At 45.5% G+C, this 15,710-nt stretch overlaps 5 protein-coding genes across 5 annotated transcripts; 3 read left to right on the forward strand and 2 right to left on the reverse strand.

Annotated features, from left to right (window-relative positions):
- Positions 1–175: 175 nt before the first annotated feature.
- JR316_0008138 (Rho1 guanine nucleotide exchange factor 1) lies at positions 176–5,033 on the forward strand (the record flags this gene model as incomplete). The annotated part of the gene is made up of 15 exons (XM_047893854.1): positions 176–827; positions 880–950; positions 1,008–1,688; positions 1,743–1,994; positions 2,047–2,190; positions 2,272–2,565; positions 2,624–2,893; positions 2,958–3,113; positions 3,169–3,547; positions 3,607–3,759; positions 3,813–4,081; positions 4,156–4,375; positions 4,428–4,511; positions 4,576–4,744; positions 4,817–5,033. The coding sequence occupies 15 exons, from the start codon at positions 176–178 to the stop codon at positions 5,031–5,033; spliced, it is 4,011 nt and encodes a 1,336-aa protein (XP_047747169.1).
- A 580-nt stretch (positions 5,034–5,613) lies between these two features.
- JR316_0008139 (Chitin deacetylase) lies at positions 5,614–7,763 on the forward strand (the record flags this gene model as incomplete). The annotated part of the gene is made up of 11 exons (XM_047893855.1): positions 5,614–6,061; positions 6,131–6,175; positions 6,239–6,397; positions 6,445–6,484; positions 6,538–6,567; positions 6,675–6,819; positions 6,876–6,993; positions 7,049–7,138; positions 7,191–7,281; positions 7,335–7,431; positions 7,485–7,763. The coding sequence occupies 11 exons, from the start codon at positions 5,614–5,616 to the stop codon at positions 7,761–7,763; spliced, it is 1,542 nt and encodes a 513-aa protein (XP_047747170.1).
- Positions 7,764–9,200: 1,437 nt separating this feature from the next.
- On the reverse strand, positions 9,201–9,788 carry JR316_0008140 (uncharacterized protein; the record flags this gene model as incomplete). Its single annotated transcript, XM_047893856.1, has 3 exons — positions 9,201–9,348; positions 9,442–9,572; positions 9,636–9,788. 3 exons carry the CDS (start codon positions 9,786–9,788, stop codon positions 9,201–9,203), a joined length of 432 nt encoding a protein of 143 aa, XP_047747171.1.
- A 1,163-nt stretch (positions 9,789–10,951) lies between these two features.
- Positions 10,952–13,903, forward strand: JR316_0008141 (Protein transport protein sec1; the record flags this gene model as incomplete). Its single annotated transcript, XM_047893857.1, has 15 exons — positions 10,952–10,982; positions 11,037–11,165; positions 11,232–11,381; positions 11,434–11,523; positions 11,575–11,708; positions 11,759–12,028; positions 12,079–12,218; positions 12,272–12,436; positions 12,491–12,566; positions 12,616–12,699; positions 12,753–12,841; positions 12,895–13,051; positions 13,102–13,203; positions 13,256–13,520; positions 13,572–13,903. The coding sequence occupies 15 exons, from the start codon at positions 10,952–10,954 to the stop codon at positions 13,901–13,903; spliced, it is 2,214 nt and encodes a 737-aa protein (XP_047747172.1).
- Positions 13,904–14,106: 203 nt separating this feature from the next.
- JR316_0008142 (26S proteasome subunit rpt4) lies at positions 14,107–15,689 on the reverse strand (the record flags this gene model as incomplete). The annotated part of the gene is made up of 8 exons (XM_047893858.1): positions 14,107–14,129; positions 14,186–14,330; positions 14,383–14,604; positions 14,662–14,997; positions 15,057–15,292; positions 15,349–15,468; positions 15,522–15,564; positions 15,615–15,689. The coding sequence occupies 8 exons, from the start codon at positions 15,687–15,689 to the stop codon at positions 14,107–14,109; spliced, it is 1,200 nt and encodes a 399-aa protein (XP_047747173.1).
- Between the last annotated feature and the right edge of the window lie 21 nt (positions 15,690–15,710).

The following is a 15,710-nucleotide window of genomic DNA, read 5'->3' on the forward strand; positions in this document are numbered from 1 at the left end:
GCAACACGCACCAGAGTCAACAATGTCCAGAAAAGGGAATACCGGGGACAGCCGAGTGCGGGGCCGGCTGGTGGAGAAAAGAAAAATAGATTGGCCGGAAAAGGAAATGCAGTGACTGGGTGTTGGAGGTCACACTGAATGGCAGTAACGACAGGACTGGACTCTGTACTCATCCATGGACAAACCACTGGGGCCTCGCCAACCACCTCCAGATAAGCGCCATGCCGCCTACGAGTCCATCTTTGGCCGCCCCAATCCCCCGCCCCAGCCCTATCCTGCCTATCCCCCCCACAACGCCCCATACCCTTATCCCGACAGGCGCACCTCCTACAATCCACCGCCCCAGGGTCTCGTCTACCAGCATGGACAGCAGAGGCAGACTTACTACCCGCATCAGCAGCAGCAGTCGCTTCCAATGCAACCCCAGTTTCCGCCATTTGTTTCGCCCTACCAGCAGTTCCAGCCGTCGCTCGCACCGCCCCCTCATCAGCCCTTGTCCAGAGGCAGATCTATCAATTCAAACTCATCGGAGTATGTAGCATCCCATCCAGGCGATCTTGAGCCTCAGCAAGGCCTCACCCCTGCCCAGGCATATCAGGCGCAGATCTACACAAATGCTCCCAATTCTGCCCAGAGCCCCTGGCCCGGTCCCAGCAGGCTCTCTGCTGCACCTTCCACCAGGTCGGCTGCACCAACGCATGATTTGCCCCGCATAGGCATCAGTCTCGAACACGATGATGGTCGTCTCGGCGTGGATTTCTCATCTGGCGAGCAAGATGATAGTAGCAGTGGCAGTGAGCTTCCGTGGGCGCGCTCAGAGCCTTCAAGTATGTTCATTCTTTCAATCGTTTTATCTCGTTTTCTTGAACCTCCTCACAGTACCAATGCGGCAACAAACTCTATCTCGCCAGCACCTGCGCCAGCCTTCTGCATCTGATCCTGTTCATCCTGTGCGTCATTCGTTTCCAGTCCGTGTTCTCGTCTACATGTTTCATTCTCTCATATAGGTCATACCCCTGCATGTGGATACATTTTCTCCCCGTTCTTCCATTGCCACTGCTTCTCCCTCGCCGGGTTCTGGCGCCGATCACTCGGTCGTTTCGAGTACGCTTGTGGACCATAATTCCAACCGCCGCTCTTCTGATTCAGCTCGCACAATGCCCAAGTTCACCAACAATAACAATCAACGCCGCGATCGTACTTCTCAAGATCGATCTATGTCCATGTCCGCAGTCCGTCCACTCACAGACCCAAAACGTACTTCAGGGAGGACTTCTCCCACATCTATTCGTGCACCACCCGTCAGAAAGACGCCCATCGTATACCCCGCCCTCCTATCTCGTGTTGCACAAGCCTTTCGCGACCGTATACCCATCACTGATCGTGTCAAAGATGGTCTAACCTATAAAGATTCGTTTGATGGCCGCGAAGCAGTTGATAAAATTGCGTATATCATCAAAACTACGGACAGAAACTTGGCTCTCCTCCTCGGTCGCGCTCTTGATGCTCAAAAGTTTTTTCATGATGTCACTTACGATCATCGCCTACGTGATAGTGCAAACGAGCTTTATCAGTTCCAGACCAAAATGCCTAGCCCGTTTGTCAGTGGTGAACTCCAGAATGGCCAGGGGACTCATCCGAATGCACTCAACAGTGCTCATTTCGAAAACTCGAACTCTTTCTTTGAGGTAGGTTTCGTCGCACAAAAGAAATCTATTTTGCACTTTTCTCACATGTTACAGGGAGATCACGATTCCCCATCACCGTCACCCTTGAATCAAGTCCCGAAAGATTCCCTCAATACAGACGAAATTGCCCTACCTTCAGGAGTTTTCACGCTGCTTACAGACTGTTATTCCCCAACATGTTCTCGCGATCAGTTATGTTACAGTATAGCTTGTCCCCGAAGGCTAGAACAGCAAGCGCGACTGAACATGAAACCACAACCAGGGTTATCAAAGCAGATAAGCAAAGATAGTCTTAATGATGTTCCAGTAAGTTTTTTAAAAAATCTAAAGCTTCACGTCTGACTGTCCAGAACAGCAGGATGCCGGCACATTGTGGATTCACTCAGTACCTCAAGAAATTGTGAACAGCGTTTCAGATACCGAGAAGAAGCGCCAAGAAGCCATCAATGAGGTCATATATACCGAACGGGACTTCGTTCGCGATCTGGAATATTTAAGAGATGTAAGCATACATCCATGTTAACAGCTCTTTCTCCTTTATGGAAGCTTATTCGACGCGGTTTACCCCTTTTCTTTTCTTGAGGTCTGGATCAGTAAACTCAAGGAAGAAGACATTATTCCAATGGATCGCCGCATGGAGTTTCTTACACGCGTATTTTGGAATATCCATGACATCATTGCGGTCAACACGCGACTGAGGGATGCTCTCTCAAAGAGACAAAAGCAGTATGCAGTGGTTGATCGGATAGGTGACATCTTTTTGGACGTTGTGCCGCATTTCCGGCCTTTTGTTTCGTATGGTGCTCATCAACTCTACGGCAAATACGAATTTGAGAAGGAGAAAAATACGAATCCAGCCTTTGCACAGTTCGTGGAGGTGAGTTATATATTTGCAACGGGACTGAATTAGTTAGCTCATCATTTACCATGATCAGACGACAGAGCGGCTTCCGGAGTCGCGGAAGTTGGAGTTAAATGCATACTTGACCAAGCCTACAACACGACTGGCGCGTTATCCATTGCTGCTTGAGGCGGTTCTCAAGCATACTCCAAATGACAGCAGTGACAAGAAGGCCCTTCCAGAGGTGATTTCCATCGTGCGCGATTTCTTGGCCAAGGTCAATACGGAGACAGGCAAAGCCGAGAATAGGTTCAACTTGTTACAGCTAGATCAGCAACTGGTGTTCAGGCCTGGAGAGGAGGTGGTGAGTGATTCACATCCATTCTGGCTTGATGTCTGCATAGCTAATGTGAGCATACCATTTATAGGATCTAAGATTGCGCGAAGAGGGTCGAGAAATGGTGTATAAAGGGGGGCTGAACAAACGGGATGGAGAAATACAGGTTTATCTGTTTGACCACGCACTGTTGTTCACGAAGCAGATCAAGACAAAACAGCATGAACAGTACAAGGTCTACAGACGGGTGTGTTTATTCTCTCAAAGAGTATGAATATTTATAACTGATCATATTTCGGTAGCCAATACCATTAGAGTTACTTCTAATTACAGCCGCACCTATCGAAGAGAACACCGCGACGGTTCGGTCGCAGCAACGCAAGACGCAGGCTCTCGTACGTAAATCCTCCTTCGACAAAGGCCGGGGCGTGCCAGGTGTTGTTTCCGCTGTGGCGATCAAGGGCGAGAAGGGTCAGCACTGGATTAACTTCATCCACCTAGGGAGGAAATTTTATAATCTCATGCTGTGGTCGTCGTCGCCGGTCACTCATCGAAAGTGGTTAGAAGTCATCTATAAGCAGCAGCAAATCATGAAAGAGAGAAGTGTCATTTTTGATACGGTAACTCTCAGTGAGGGTTTCTTCTCAGGGCCTAACAAAGTGAACTGTGCTGCTCCTTACAGTGAGTTTTCTCAGTCACTCTCTCGGTATATGGATGATATTCATTTTGAGCGTCGGTAGGCGGTGGACGAAGGGTTGTCTATGGTACCGACGATGGCGTTTATTTGTCTGATCTGAGGGAACCGAATCAAGAACCTGTAAAGGTGTTGGCCCTACTTGACGTCCTCCAGGTTGATGTGCTAGAGGATTATCAACTTCTTATAGTGCTTTCTGGTATGAGGGTTTCTTTTGCGTGCATGCACATCGGACTGATCACTGCTACTTAGAACGGCAGGTCATCACGTTCCCACTGGAGGCATTGGATCCATTAGACCCCATGGCAGGCCTGAAGCGTGCAAAACGGATATCATCGCACACTTCTTTCTTTAAAGCTGGCTTTTGCTTGAACAGAGTACTGGTTTGCATTGTCAAATCCAGTCAGCTATCGAGCACTTTCAAAACATTGGAACCTATTGATCAGAACATTCGTGGGAGGGCAAAGCCAACGTTCAAGAAATTGTTGCAAGGTGGCAATGACACTCTCAAACCGTTCCGAGTAAGTCGATCTCAGCCTTTGGTTCATCCTCAATACGCCAATGATATACTGAATGCGATCTGCTTTTCTTGTAGGAGTTCTATATCCCGGTTGAATCGACATCTATACATTATCTGAAGACGAAGATGTGTGTGGGCTGTTCCAGAGGTTTTGAGATCGTCGATCTGGAGAGTTTGGATACTCAAGGTCTACTTGATCCCAACGACGAGATGCTAGAATTCGTGAGGAAGAAGGAAAACTTGCGACCGATGGCTATTTACCGAATACACAACGATTTTTTGCTATGTTACGATGGTAAGCTTGCTTTTTTCCTATGACTTTCAGGTAGCATAATCTTTTACTTTAGAATTTGCTTTTTACGTTAATAAGAGCGGCCGTCGATCGCGGAAAGACTTCATGGTTCATTGGGAAGGCACGCCAACTGGATTTGGTAAGGACATCGTCTACGTTTTGATGTGGCTTTCTTCCTCACACGCTCGTGCCTGTGCCTTTAGCGCTTCATGAACCATATGTGCTGGCGTTTGAACCAACCTTTGTGGAGGTTCGACACATTGACACTGGGCTGATGTCTCAAGTGATTCAAGGTTCGAATCTTCGACTACTGTTTGCGGATACGCCCCCGTCAGTGACAAATTCTTCGACGCTGCTCAACCAGCAAAATATGTATCAGCAAGGGTTTGTTTCAACTATTTTACTTTTCACCATTGACGGGACGTGTTGACATTTTGTTCGTAGGATATACAACAACCCCTATGGACAGTATCCTGGACATCCACATCATCCATATCCTGACCAGTACCCACGTCACCCACAGGGCGTGGGGAGAGATGAAATTTTGATAGTGTCGGACGACCGAGTCCTTGCTCTACGCCCGCGAGGCGGAGCTGTAGGAACGACTCAGAACCAGCGGTACATGCCAGACAATCTGTCGATGTCTTCGATACCTCGATGATTTGTTTTTTTTTTATTTCTTTGTGCCAACAATGAGAGGAAGTTGTTTATGTAAGATCTGCTGGATGAAGTCTCTTCTCCTTGTCGTTTTTGTCGGATACATCTGTGTAGTCATAATTCATTAGCTTTGTTGTTCAATTAGTGTTCTAATAATTTTTTCGAAATGTGCTACTAGTATCATAAGCGGGTTCGCACAAAGCGATGTTCGTATATCATGGTCTGCGGACAGGCCGTTGGGCGGCGATAACTACCCGAAGGTGATTGGAAAATGGCAAATAACAAGAATAAATTCATCCTTGAAAAAACGCAGACGAGGCGTTCAAGTCGCTTTTTATGCCGTTTTAGCTGCGTGATTGACGCTGGGAACAGAAGCTTCGTTGAGTAGATATATGAGATCTTAGCGCTCGCTGGTCAGCCAGTTGAAGCATTGACCAATTGTCTTGGCATTCTGATGCCCAGCACAAGCTAGACAGAACCCAGATGGGTTGAGGCGCAATTCTGTCCTCTTTTTCTTCCCCCCATTGTCCTCTTTTTAATCTTCTGCGCATCGACGCAGTCTACTTTCGTTTAATCTTACAGTCATGAAGTTTTATACCCTAGCTGTCTTTACTGCTCTATCGTTCTCATCCATCAGTGCACATTCTCTTAACCCAAGACATAATCTCTATGCTAAGAGACAAACTGGTATCCCCGGCTCTTCCGCAAATGGACCCCCAGCTCCACCGACAGCTACTGCGTCGTCTGTACTAAGCTCTGCATCTGTGATGCCCAATCCTACTACCAGTAGTAGTAGTACTGCGAATATTCTACCTCCGGTCGACTCTTCGTCGACTTCGACCAGCATTTCAGCATCCTCGACATCATCAGAGAAGCCGACGGGACCGCCTCCATTGGCAACTTGGACCGGCGTTCCTCCTCTGGAAAGCATCACTCTCGGAATGCCAACAAGGCCCATTCCACCAGTCACCGCCACCTATGCCCCAGGTGCCAGACCACCTATAGCTGGAGCTCCTGTCCTACCTACTGGACGTGCGTTTCCATATTCATTGGACACAACAAAATGTTAGATTTGACACTGACGCGATCACGTTATCCTAGTCGTCCAGGGGTCATGGCCCCCAACAGATCAAATTCCGGATACCAGTGAGTTTTTGATGTAAAATTACGAACCCTCGCGAGACACGCGTCGACGTGCATCAACTTTAGACTCGAAGGAAGTCCGAGCGTGGATGAAGGAGCTTGATGGATTCAAGATACCCGACCTTGCTCCAACCGTTGATGGTTCATGCGGTGGTGATCCCGCTGCTGCTGCTGCTGCCGCTCAGCGAGGATGGTGGACCTGTGGAGGATATACACGTAGCACTGGTACGTCTTCAATTCTCGTCCTTGATTCTATGCTTACCTTTGCGCAGACATCGTATCTTGCCCGGATAAAAACACTTGGGGTGTAAGGTATGTCGCCCTACATTTTTATCCGTTGTTGCTGACTGACACGGGCATATCAGCTTCGACGACGGGCCATCCGTCTACAGTAAGTCGCGTAACTTCCCCTTATAATTTTTCTGTGATCTAACTTTGTTCAGCTCCGTGAGTATTCATTTAGTTGTGTCTTACGCCTATCTGACATTTTTGGCTCCGCAAGATACGTACTCGACTACCTGAAACAAAAAAATCTCACCGCAACTTTCTTCGTCGTTGGTTCTCGTGTTGTTCAACACCCCGCTATTCTGATTGAAGAGTACATGGCCGGCCATGAAATCAGCGTTCACACTTGGTCCCATAGTAAAGTATGTGCTGAGTGGCATTGCTTTTTTTGTCCTATTTTTTTAACTATGATCTCTAGCCATTGACCTCTCTGACCAACGAGCAAATCGTGGCTGAGCTGGGCTGGACTCGGCGAGTCATCAAAGATGTTCTTGGTGTTACACCGACAACAATGCGACCTCCTTGGGGTGACATCGGTGGGTTTCATATATTCCTGTGTCCACGGTTTGAATGACTAATTCGATTATAAAGATGACCGTGTTCGCGCAATCTCTATGGCAATGGGTATGGTTCCTATTATGTGGACTGCCACTCCCACCGGAAATAAATTTGACACCAATGGTGAGGTGACTCTTAAGATTATAGTAAACCTAAGCTGACGACACCTTATCAGACTGGATGGTTGCTGGCGGCAGTGTCAACGGCTCTGAATCATTCAAATCCTTCCAGTCAATCCTGACTCAAGCATCAACCCTGGAAACGGGGTAATTTATGCCTTTAGCTTTCTTCTGTCATTTCACTTACAATATCCTACCAGATTTATTGTTTTACAGCATGACCTTTCTGAGTTGACTGTTGATCTCGCAGTTGGATACACTCTAGAGGCCGCTCTTTCTCATGTTCCAAGGTTCAATGTAAGTAGCCATCATAATATTTAGGGACCCATCTCATCAGGAATTATATGCAGCTGGAACCCATTGGCCAATGCCAGCACTTCCCTAAGGCAAATCTTTACCTTGAGACCAACCTGAACCAAACCTTCCCATTCCGAAATCAATCAGCTGGAGGTGTCGACGTATCTGGCGACGGTACAGTAGACACAAAGTCTGGAGACGGTGGCTCAACGGCAGCCGATGTCAGCAAAGCCAATGCCGACTCTCCTATCAGCGCCGCTGTTTCGACTAATATACCCCTTCTGAGCTGTTTGACAGTGGTCGTGTGTGCAGTGATGAGCATCTTGCTCTAAGTACGAGTAATTGTTGTAGTGTTATCTTTGTCTGATGTTTTATCCTGTTCGATGATTCCAACTTTTATGAACTGACGTTACAGAATGTTATGTAGGGAATCATCAAAGGACTCTTTCTCCAGTTTTCTGCTCAAAGGCTTCCGTAGCAATACATTACTAGGATTATGTGGACATTCGTTGTGACTGAATAGTATTTTTATTGTTCGTGAAAATTAGTTATGCTAAGTATACCGAGACTTCTCGAAGCAGACAGCTAACGGCAATAACGGAACAAATCAGCTTTAGCCTTTAGGCCATCATTTCATCAATTGAAATACACGCATTCCAAAATTGGTAATGTTGTTACCATTACGAGTAAGCCAAGCAACAATATTTAATTAGAACGCCAGAAAAAGTTATGACAGTTAGAGATATCAACTGGTATCAAATAGTACGTTACCGCCAACTGCAATCATGTCAATTATAGAAACGGAGGAGTATGTTTATGCAATGAAATACCCTAGATGTAAGAGAGAGAAAACGTGAGTGTGGTTACCCCCGAGTCCCCTACACTGAGGGAGAGCTAATTAATGTTGTGTAAGAGACATATACCGTATTGATGAACATCGAGAACGGTGAAATGGATCTGTCTATATGGTTATCAGGATTATACAGTTATTTCGGGGATAGATGCCTCGTAATCTTATAAGATATACGAACTGAGCAAAGTACGTCTTGGTCAGAGGTCCCGGAAAACATTTATACACAATTATACATATATTTATGATTGTCTCATAAGTTGTTACAAGTGGCCATGGTTTTTTATTCCGATAAGCCAATGCCGGGGTTGTCCAATTTGCGCGCAAAAGCGGTTTATCACGGTTGGGCATTGTCATGAACGACGAATGTCGATAGATCTGAGAAGATCCTTGCTTGTATTCAAATTTTCAGTAATAGAATCATGGCCTTTATGACCGTCAATTTGACTACCTATAAGAAAAAGTAGCCTGTTTCACTGGAATCTTCTGATCAACATGGGGAGACCGCTGCGCTGCCAGCGCCACGCCGGTACGCACTACCTCTTGGACGCGTAGTGTACACGCCGTTTTAGATTCTCTGGAAATTATATTTAAATGTATGAAACATATAAACTTGCTACATAAACCAGATTTTAATGTCCGGGAGCATTTGGACATTATTTGGATTGAAGCTGGTCTTTGTATACAGGATTCTAACGTGCTCAGAGCAACGTATGTGGGACTGATCATTTTTAACGCAGATAGTATATGAGACTCAACATTTTATATACAGAATAAATGTACAATCCGGCAACCATATAACCATAAGCCAAAAGATAGGGTTTCTTTCCCGACGGCTTGTAAGCAACGGTCGAAGATAGGAGAAGGACTGCCGAAAATTGTGTCTGATGGTTTGTGATGAAGGAAAAGAGGGCGGGCATTATGTGTTAATGCGAGGAAGTCCGTTTGGGGAGCAATAAGCGCTTTGTCCCAGCAATTCCACGAAATCCGCGGCATTCAAAAAATCGACGGAAACCGGAACGTCAACTGGTGCGGGCGTAGTAGGTCCTTCTGAGCAATGCTCGTCCCTGTAGCAATATCTTAGTTTTAGATTGTAATTCCAACTGAACGACTGAAGGAAAAGGAGACACATTGAGATTCAAGAAATATTGGGCACTCACGCGAATACATAGCACGATGCAGGTTGGCAAAATACGGCGTTCGCGATTGTTTTCCCGTTCTTTCGCCACGGGACACATTGATTATATTGAACCACTTCTGGCGGCCCTTCTCCGTAACGAATGCCTGCAAACTTCATATAGTTGAATATTGACAACTGTATCATTAGAAAAGGGAATGAAAATATAGGACATACAACTAGCTTTGGATCAGCAGCTTTACATGCGTCGTATAGCTCAGCATCCTTCTCCAGGCTAACATCAGGTCCTACTACGCCAGGAATTGTGGTCGATATAGCTGAAGACGCTGAAGCTAGTAGCGCTACAATTTGAACAAAAAGCTTCAACATAGCGAATAAAAAGACAACTGATCCGCAAGAGACGAAACGGATTGGTGATGATGAAGGTGGGTACCACGATGGCTTGTCCATTTTATACTTGGCTCAACAACTGGATTCATAATCGTAAGACTTGAAAAGGTCGCGACGCGAGGGCTGAGGTAGTAGTAGTGGAGGGAAGCGGCGTTCTAGTTCGAAAAGACGCCAGAATATACTTTAGGAAGGCCTAATAGTTGACTAGAAGACAGTGAAAATCAAAGATCAAACCTGGTTAGTGGGGAAGAGCCACACAAATTAAAACCTCGGAAGCGAAGGTAGGTTCCAAAACAACTAAAATATTGTGGAGACATAAGAAATTAACAAGAATATGCCCCCTTATAATTTCCCGTCCGGAGAAATCGACTTGGAGAGACGATATAACACAAGATTGTTACGGTTGTGTGATTTACATATTGATACCGCATACACCACTTCCGAAATACGGCGTGTAGCTAGAATTTGCCATTACCATGATTCAAGGAAACCAGAGTCGAAAAACAACGATTTCACTTATTTTGGTTTAACGCACAGAATTCGCAAACCATGATGACAGAGGATAAATTCGGGCGATAAGAGTATCCACTCCCCTGTCGGTTGAAGAAGTTTGACCGAGTAGACGATAATAGCACAGAAATTGGCCTGCATAAATTACCACATTAATACATCCATAGTTAATTGCACATTGAAGACATCTCACTATGCTAGGTTTCTCAGTACTGAGTCGGCGCTTCCGAGCCCTTTTGAACCTCTTCTTTGTTGTACGAGTTCAAGACCTGTCATGACACGCGGTTAGTATGTGTCGCAAATTCTGCAAAATGTCGTAAAACACCAACATGCAGCTAAGCTTTAAAATCGGTGTTGCGTGAATGGACAGTGTTGGAATTTTGATCTCCAGGGTTTATGACAGCCTCGCACACTGACAGAGGATTGCCGCCTACATGGGAACAAGGTGGGAAAGGCGAGAGAATGTTGAATTGGTCGTTTGGAGTTGCTCGATAAGATAATGTTGTCGGAAATAGCCGTTGTAAGCAGATGATGATGGTGGTATGGCTACAGTAGGCAACTATTGCGAACGAGGAATTTAAAGGTACTCCTGATTTATCGACACATCTGACATTCTGTCCCAAACCATCAGGATGTCCTCGTTGATAACCATTGTACGCAACAGTAAGCAACATTCAACCTGCGTTTCCTATACATTGTAGTAACTGTGCTCCCTAGAGTTCTTGGAAGCAATACGTTCCGTCAACCCGCCCACGCGTTGGAAGATTCTCGTCGTTGATGAATACTCTCAGAAACTCTTAGGCGCTGTCCTGAAGCAGTTTGATATCTTGGAGGAGAATGTAACCTGTGCGTTTCATGAATGCTATAGCACTCCGTCATCACTCAAATACCGGCCATCTACATGTTTTAAAGTGATCGAATCCATTACCAGTATTCGCGAGCCCCAGCCAGGTTTCGAGGCCATATACTTGCTGATGCCGACAAGCCAGAACGTTGACCGCATCATCAGAGACTTCTCCAATAATAAGCAATATGCTGCAGCACACTTGTTCTTCATTGAAGGTAGGTCGCTTGGCGTACTTCGACCCTATTATCATTCAAGTGACATTCGTAGGTCTCCCGGAGAAATTGTTTGAGCGCCTGACATCATCACCCGCCGAGCCCTACCTTCAAGCGCTGAAAGAGCTTTTTCTCAACTTCAATGGTAGGTCTGCGATTGAGCCGCGATGATCCGCTCCTCATCCTTACGTTGCAGCCATCGAGGCCCAGGCATTTTCTATGAATGAACCTGGTTACTTTTTCAGCATATACAGTCCACCTAGAACAGAATCTTCCTACAAACCTGCACGGGCACGCTTAGAAGAAGACCTGAGATTCATGAGTAAAATGGTTGGTACTGTTGCATCTTATTATCCATTGGCGCTGATGATCTTCTACAGATCTCCAATGTTTGTATATCTCTGAACGAATTTCCATATATCCGATTCTACATGCCTTCCAGTCATCAACCCCTTGGACCATTGAAACCCAATGCACAAACTCGACCACCACCACCACCCGAGGGCGCGAGCCGATGGAGAACAAACCTGGCTCGCGGTGCAGAAGCGCGGGCATATGAGTCCGTAGAATCAGACTTTGTCACCAAGCTACTTGCATTTATGGTCCAAGACGCACTAGAGGAGCATAAGAAGATGAATCCTGATTTTGGAGTTCGTGTTCTTGTCATACTGCAAGTAGTGTTATGCTAACCAATCGGCAGAAAGTCGATCCTGCTCGACCAAGAGCCACGTTACTGATTACAGATAGGTCGATGGATATGATGGCTCCATTTGTGCACGAGTTCACATACCAAGCTATGGCCAACGACCTTTTACCCATTGAAAACGGAACAAAATATTCGTTTGTCAAAACCCTTTCACTCACCCGTCATTATCTAATGTATGCATTGATAGATACAAATTTCAGTCGTCCATGGGTGCTTATGAGGATAAAGTCGCCATTTTGTCAGATGCTGATACTACTTGGACTTCCGTTCGCCACCTTCACATGCGCGAAGCTATTGATAAACTTATGTCTGATTTCAACAAGTTCCTGGAAGAAAACGCCGTCTTCAAAGGGTAAATCTCCTTTTTTAGATAAAGTTTTTGATTAATCTTTCATTTCATTTCCAGAGAAGGTGCTGCCAACCTTAATGACATGAAGGATATGCTTGCAAACTTGCCTCAGTATCAAGAACAACGTGAAAAGGTGAATACTTTCTAATTAATGTTAATCCCCGTTGTAACCTCCTACATAGTTTTCCTTGCATCTAAATATGGCACAGGATTGTATGGCCCTTTTCGAAAAGGAGAAGCTCTCAGAAATCGCAAATGTTGAACAGGTGCGAACATATCTTATTTCTGTTATAAATCCATCTGATTTATATTTGCAAAGTCGTGCGCAACAGGCCTCACCGCTGAAGGCAAGACTCCAAAAAGCCTTGTAGAAGAGATGGTACCTCTCCTAGATAGTAGAGATGTTCTGTGGGTTAACATTCATGATTGTTTTTTATATTTGGTACTTATGAGTCTCCAAGGAACATGCGTAAAGTACGAATCATCGCGTTGTATATTCAATACAGAGACGGTGTACCGGATGAAGATCGCAGACGATTATACCAACACGCAAGGCTGACTCTTGCAGAACAAGACGCTGTCAATGCTCTCGTCCATCTCGGTGTCCGGATCGCAAGAGTGTGTATAGGTGTTTGCAATGTTTGTTTTGTGAATGAATAGTCTACTAGGGTCCTACCGATAAAGACACGAAGAAGAAGATCAAACAAAAGATATCCGGAGATGAATACGAACTTTCTAGGTTTAAACCTGCAGTGAAATCTATTATCGAGGTATATAGATTATCGATGCTGATTTTACCGCTGGCTTAAATTTTATCTCTAGGACCATGTCGCCGATAAATTAGACCCCGTAATGTTCCCCTACGTGAAAGACGCACCATCAGCCATGCCGTTATCCCCACGCTCACCTCCACCACAAACGACTTCTTTACGCAGTCAGAAACCAGCGTGGCATAGAGCCCCAAAAGCTTCTGTGCAGGTTGACAATCGACAGAGATTACTTCTTTTCGTCGCAGGTGGTGTAACGTACTCCGAGATGCGTGAAGTTTATCACCTATCAGAATCGTTACACAAAGATATTTTCATTGGTGAGTAGACCTTAAATGTACGCCTATATCTCATTCACACGCTTTTGGCAGGGTCCACACATGTTCTTACTCCCAAGGGCTTTGTCGACGATCTCAAAGTCCTTGACTTGGGAGGTGCCGGTTCCAGAGCTCTGCCAAACGGGCTCCGAGATATGAGAGGGGAACCAAAGTCTCATCAACAGCTTTACGATGAAAAATACTTCGTACAAGATGCACCTCCGCCTCAGCGTGTGGCGCCCAAGGCAGCGAAGAACCTTGCGCCACCACGCACAGCAACGCCAATACAAATATCTCCCACAAATTCTTATCAGGAATCCGTCAATTCTTCCGCACCCTCCGTAAAAGATGAAAAGAAGAAGAAACGAGGTCTTTTCCGCTTCTAATGGAGGGCCTTCAGCGTGGACCAACTGTAGTTATAATAATTGGCGTTTGATGTAATACAATCATATATACCTCAAGGACGGATCAAATACATAGTGAGCCTTTAAAGATGCTTGGAGTGTTTCAAAACCAATTATTCAATCCTACATAATACATGGATAGCAGACAGGTATAGAGGTACGGATGAAAGTATCGAAAACAATGACTATGCCGTATATTCAAGCTTGGCTACACATGAAGTATAAGTATAATATTCAGAGTAGAAAGAATTTGTGTCAACTCACTTTCATGCTTTTTGGCATCGCTAACTTTTCGAGCACCTTTACTCAAATCTTCCTGAGCGATGACATCCCTATTGTCGCGAATAGCAAACATGCCCGCTTCAGTGATTACGTTTCTCAGATCAGCACCGTTAAACCCATCCGTTAACTGACAAAACATCAGCAACTCCTGATTAGGAAGTAGGAAGCAGGGATCAAACCTTGACAATAGCCTCAAAGTCGATGCCCTCTGCCTTCGAAACTTTCGCAGAATGAATTTTGAGAATTTCCAGACGGCCCTGTTCGTTAGGAAGAGGAACTTCAATCTTTCGGTCCAAACGACCAGGTCGAAGAAGTGCAGGATCAAGGGTATCTGGTCGATTTGTTGCCATGATTAGTTTCGTTTTCCCCAAAGAATCGAAACCGTCCATCTGATTTAAAAGCTTTCCCCGAGTAGATCTCAGCTTGTTATCAGCTGTAGAAGGTTAGATGCAACACACCTCCATCAATGTTCTTTGGATTTCACGATCTGCACTGGTACCTTCGGAGAAACGACGACCGCCAATGGCATCAATTTCATCCATGAAGATGACACAGGGTTCATGTTCTTTGGCGAATGCAAACATTTCACGAATAACACGGGCACTCTCTCCAATGTATTTGTCAACGATTGCCGATGAAACAACATTGAGGAACTTTGTGTTAAGGGTTGCTGCGACCGCTCGTGCCAGGAGAGTCTTGCCAGTACCAGGAGGACCATATAACAAGACGCCTTTAGGTGGCTTGATGCCCACCCGGATAAATAATTCGGGGTTGAGTATAGGAAGCTCGATAATCTAGGGTAGCAATTAACAGTGTGAAATCAATGGGAATCGTTCAAAGTAAGACGACCCACCTCTCGTAGTTCCCTAACTTGCTCGCTCAAACCTCCGATTGACGCAAAAGACGCATCTCCTGGATCCTCAAGACTCATCTTGTACACTACAGGGTCAACCTCTCGGGGCAGTATGCGCATGATGGTCAACGTCGTCATGTCGAGCGAGACTCGGGTTCCAGTCTTGAGTTTGTGTGCTGGAATTGCAGGACGATATGAAACAACATATCGAGGACCAGAAGACGCTTTAACAATGACTGGAGTATGGTGTCAGTTTCAGAACCATATCTGGTTGCTGATGCGGGACACATACATCGGTCCGAGTCGAGTTGCTTCATGACTTCGCCGATAATTTGTCCAACCGATTGCACGGCTTTAATGTCATCCTCTGTCTTTTCGTAATCCTTTTCCAAATCCTTTAATGACGTTCTGACTGAAATGCAAGGTAAAAAAGGTATTATGCAAATTATTGAATGCAAAGCCTACGGTTCTTCAAGTTGGTACTGCTAGCTTCATGAAGCCGTATTTTCTATACTGTGGTTAACTGTAATGTTCAAACAAAATAAAAGGTATTCTCACTTCACGGTACGCCTTAAGGGTATCCTGTTTCCGCTGATCGAGAGCAATAGAAGATGATGAGGCTTGAGTGTCCATGGCGGTTAAGAATGAGAACAA

The sequence above is a fragment of the Psilocybe cubensis genome, chromosome 7, assembly GCF_017499595.1.
Source record: "Psilocybe cubensis strain MGC-MH-2018 chromosome 7, whole genome shotgun sequence".
Lineage (NCBI taxonomy): Eukaryota > Fungi > Basidiomycota > Agaricomycetes > Agaricales > Agrocybaceae > Psilocybe > Psilocybe cubensis.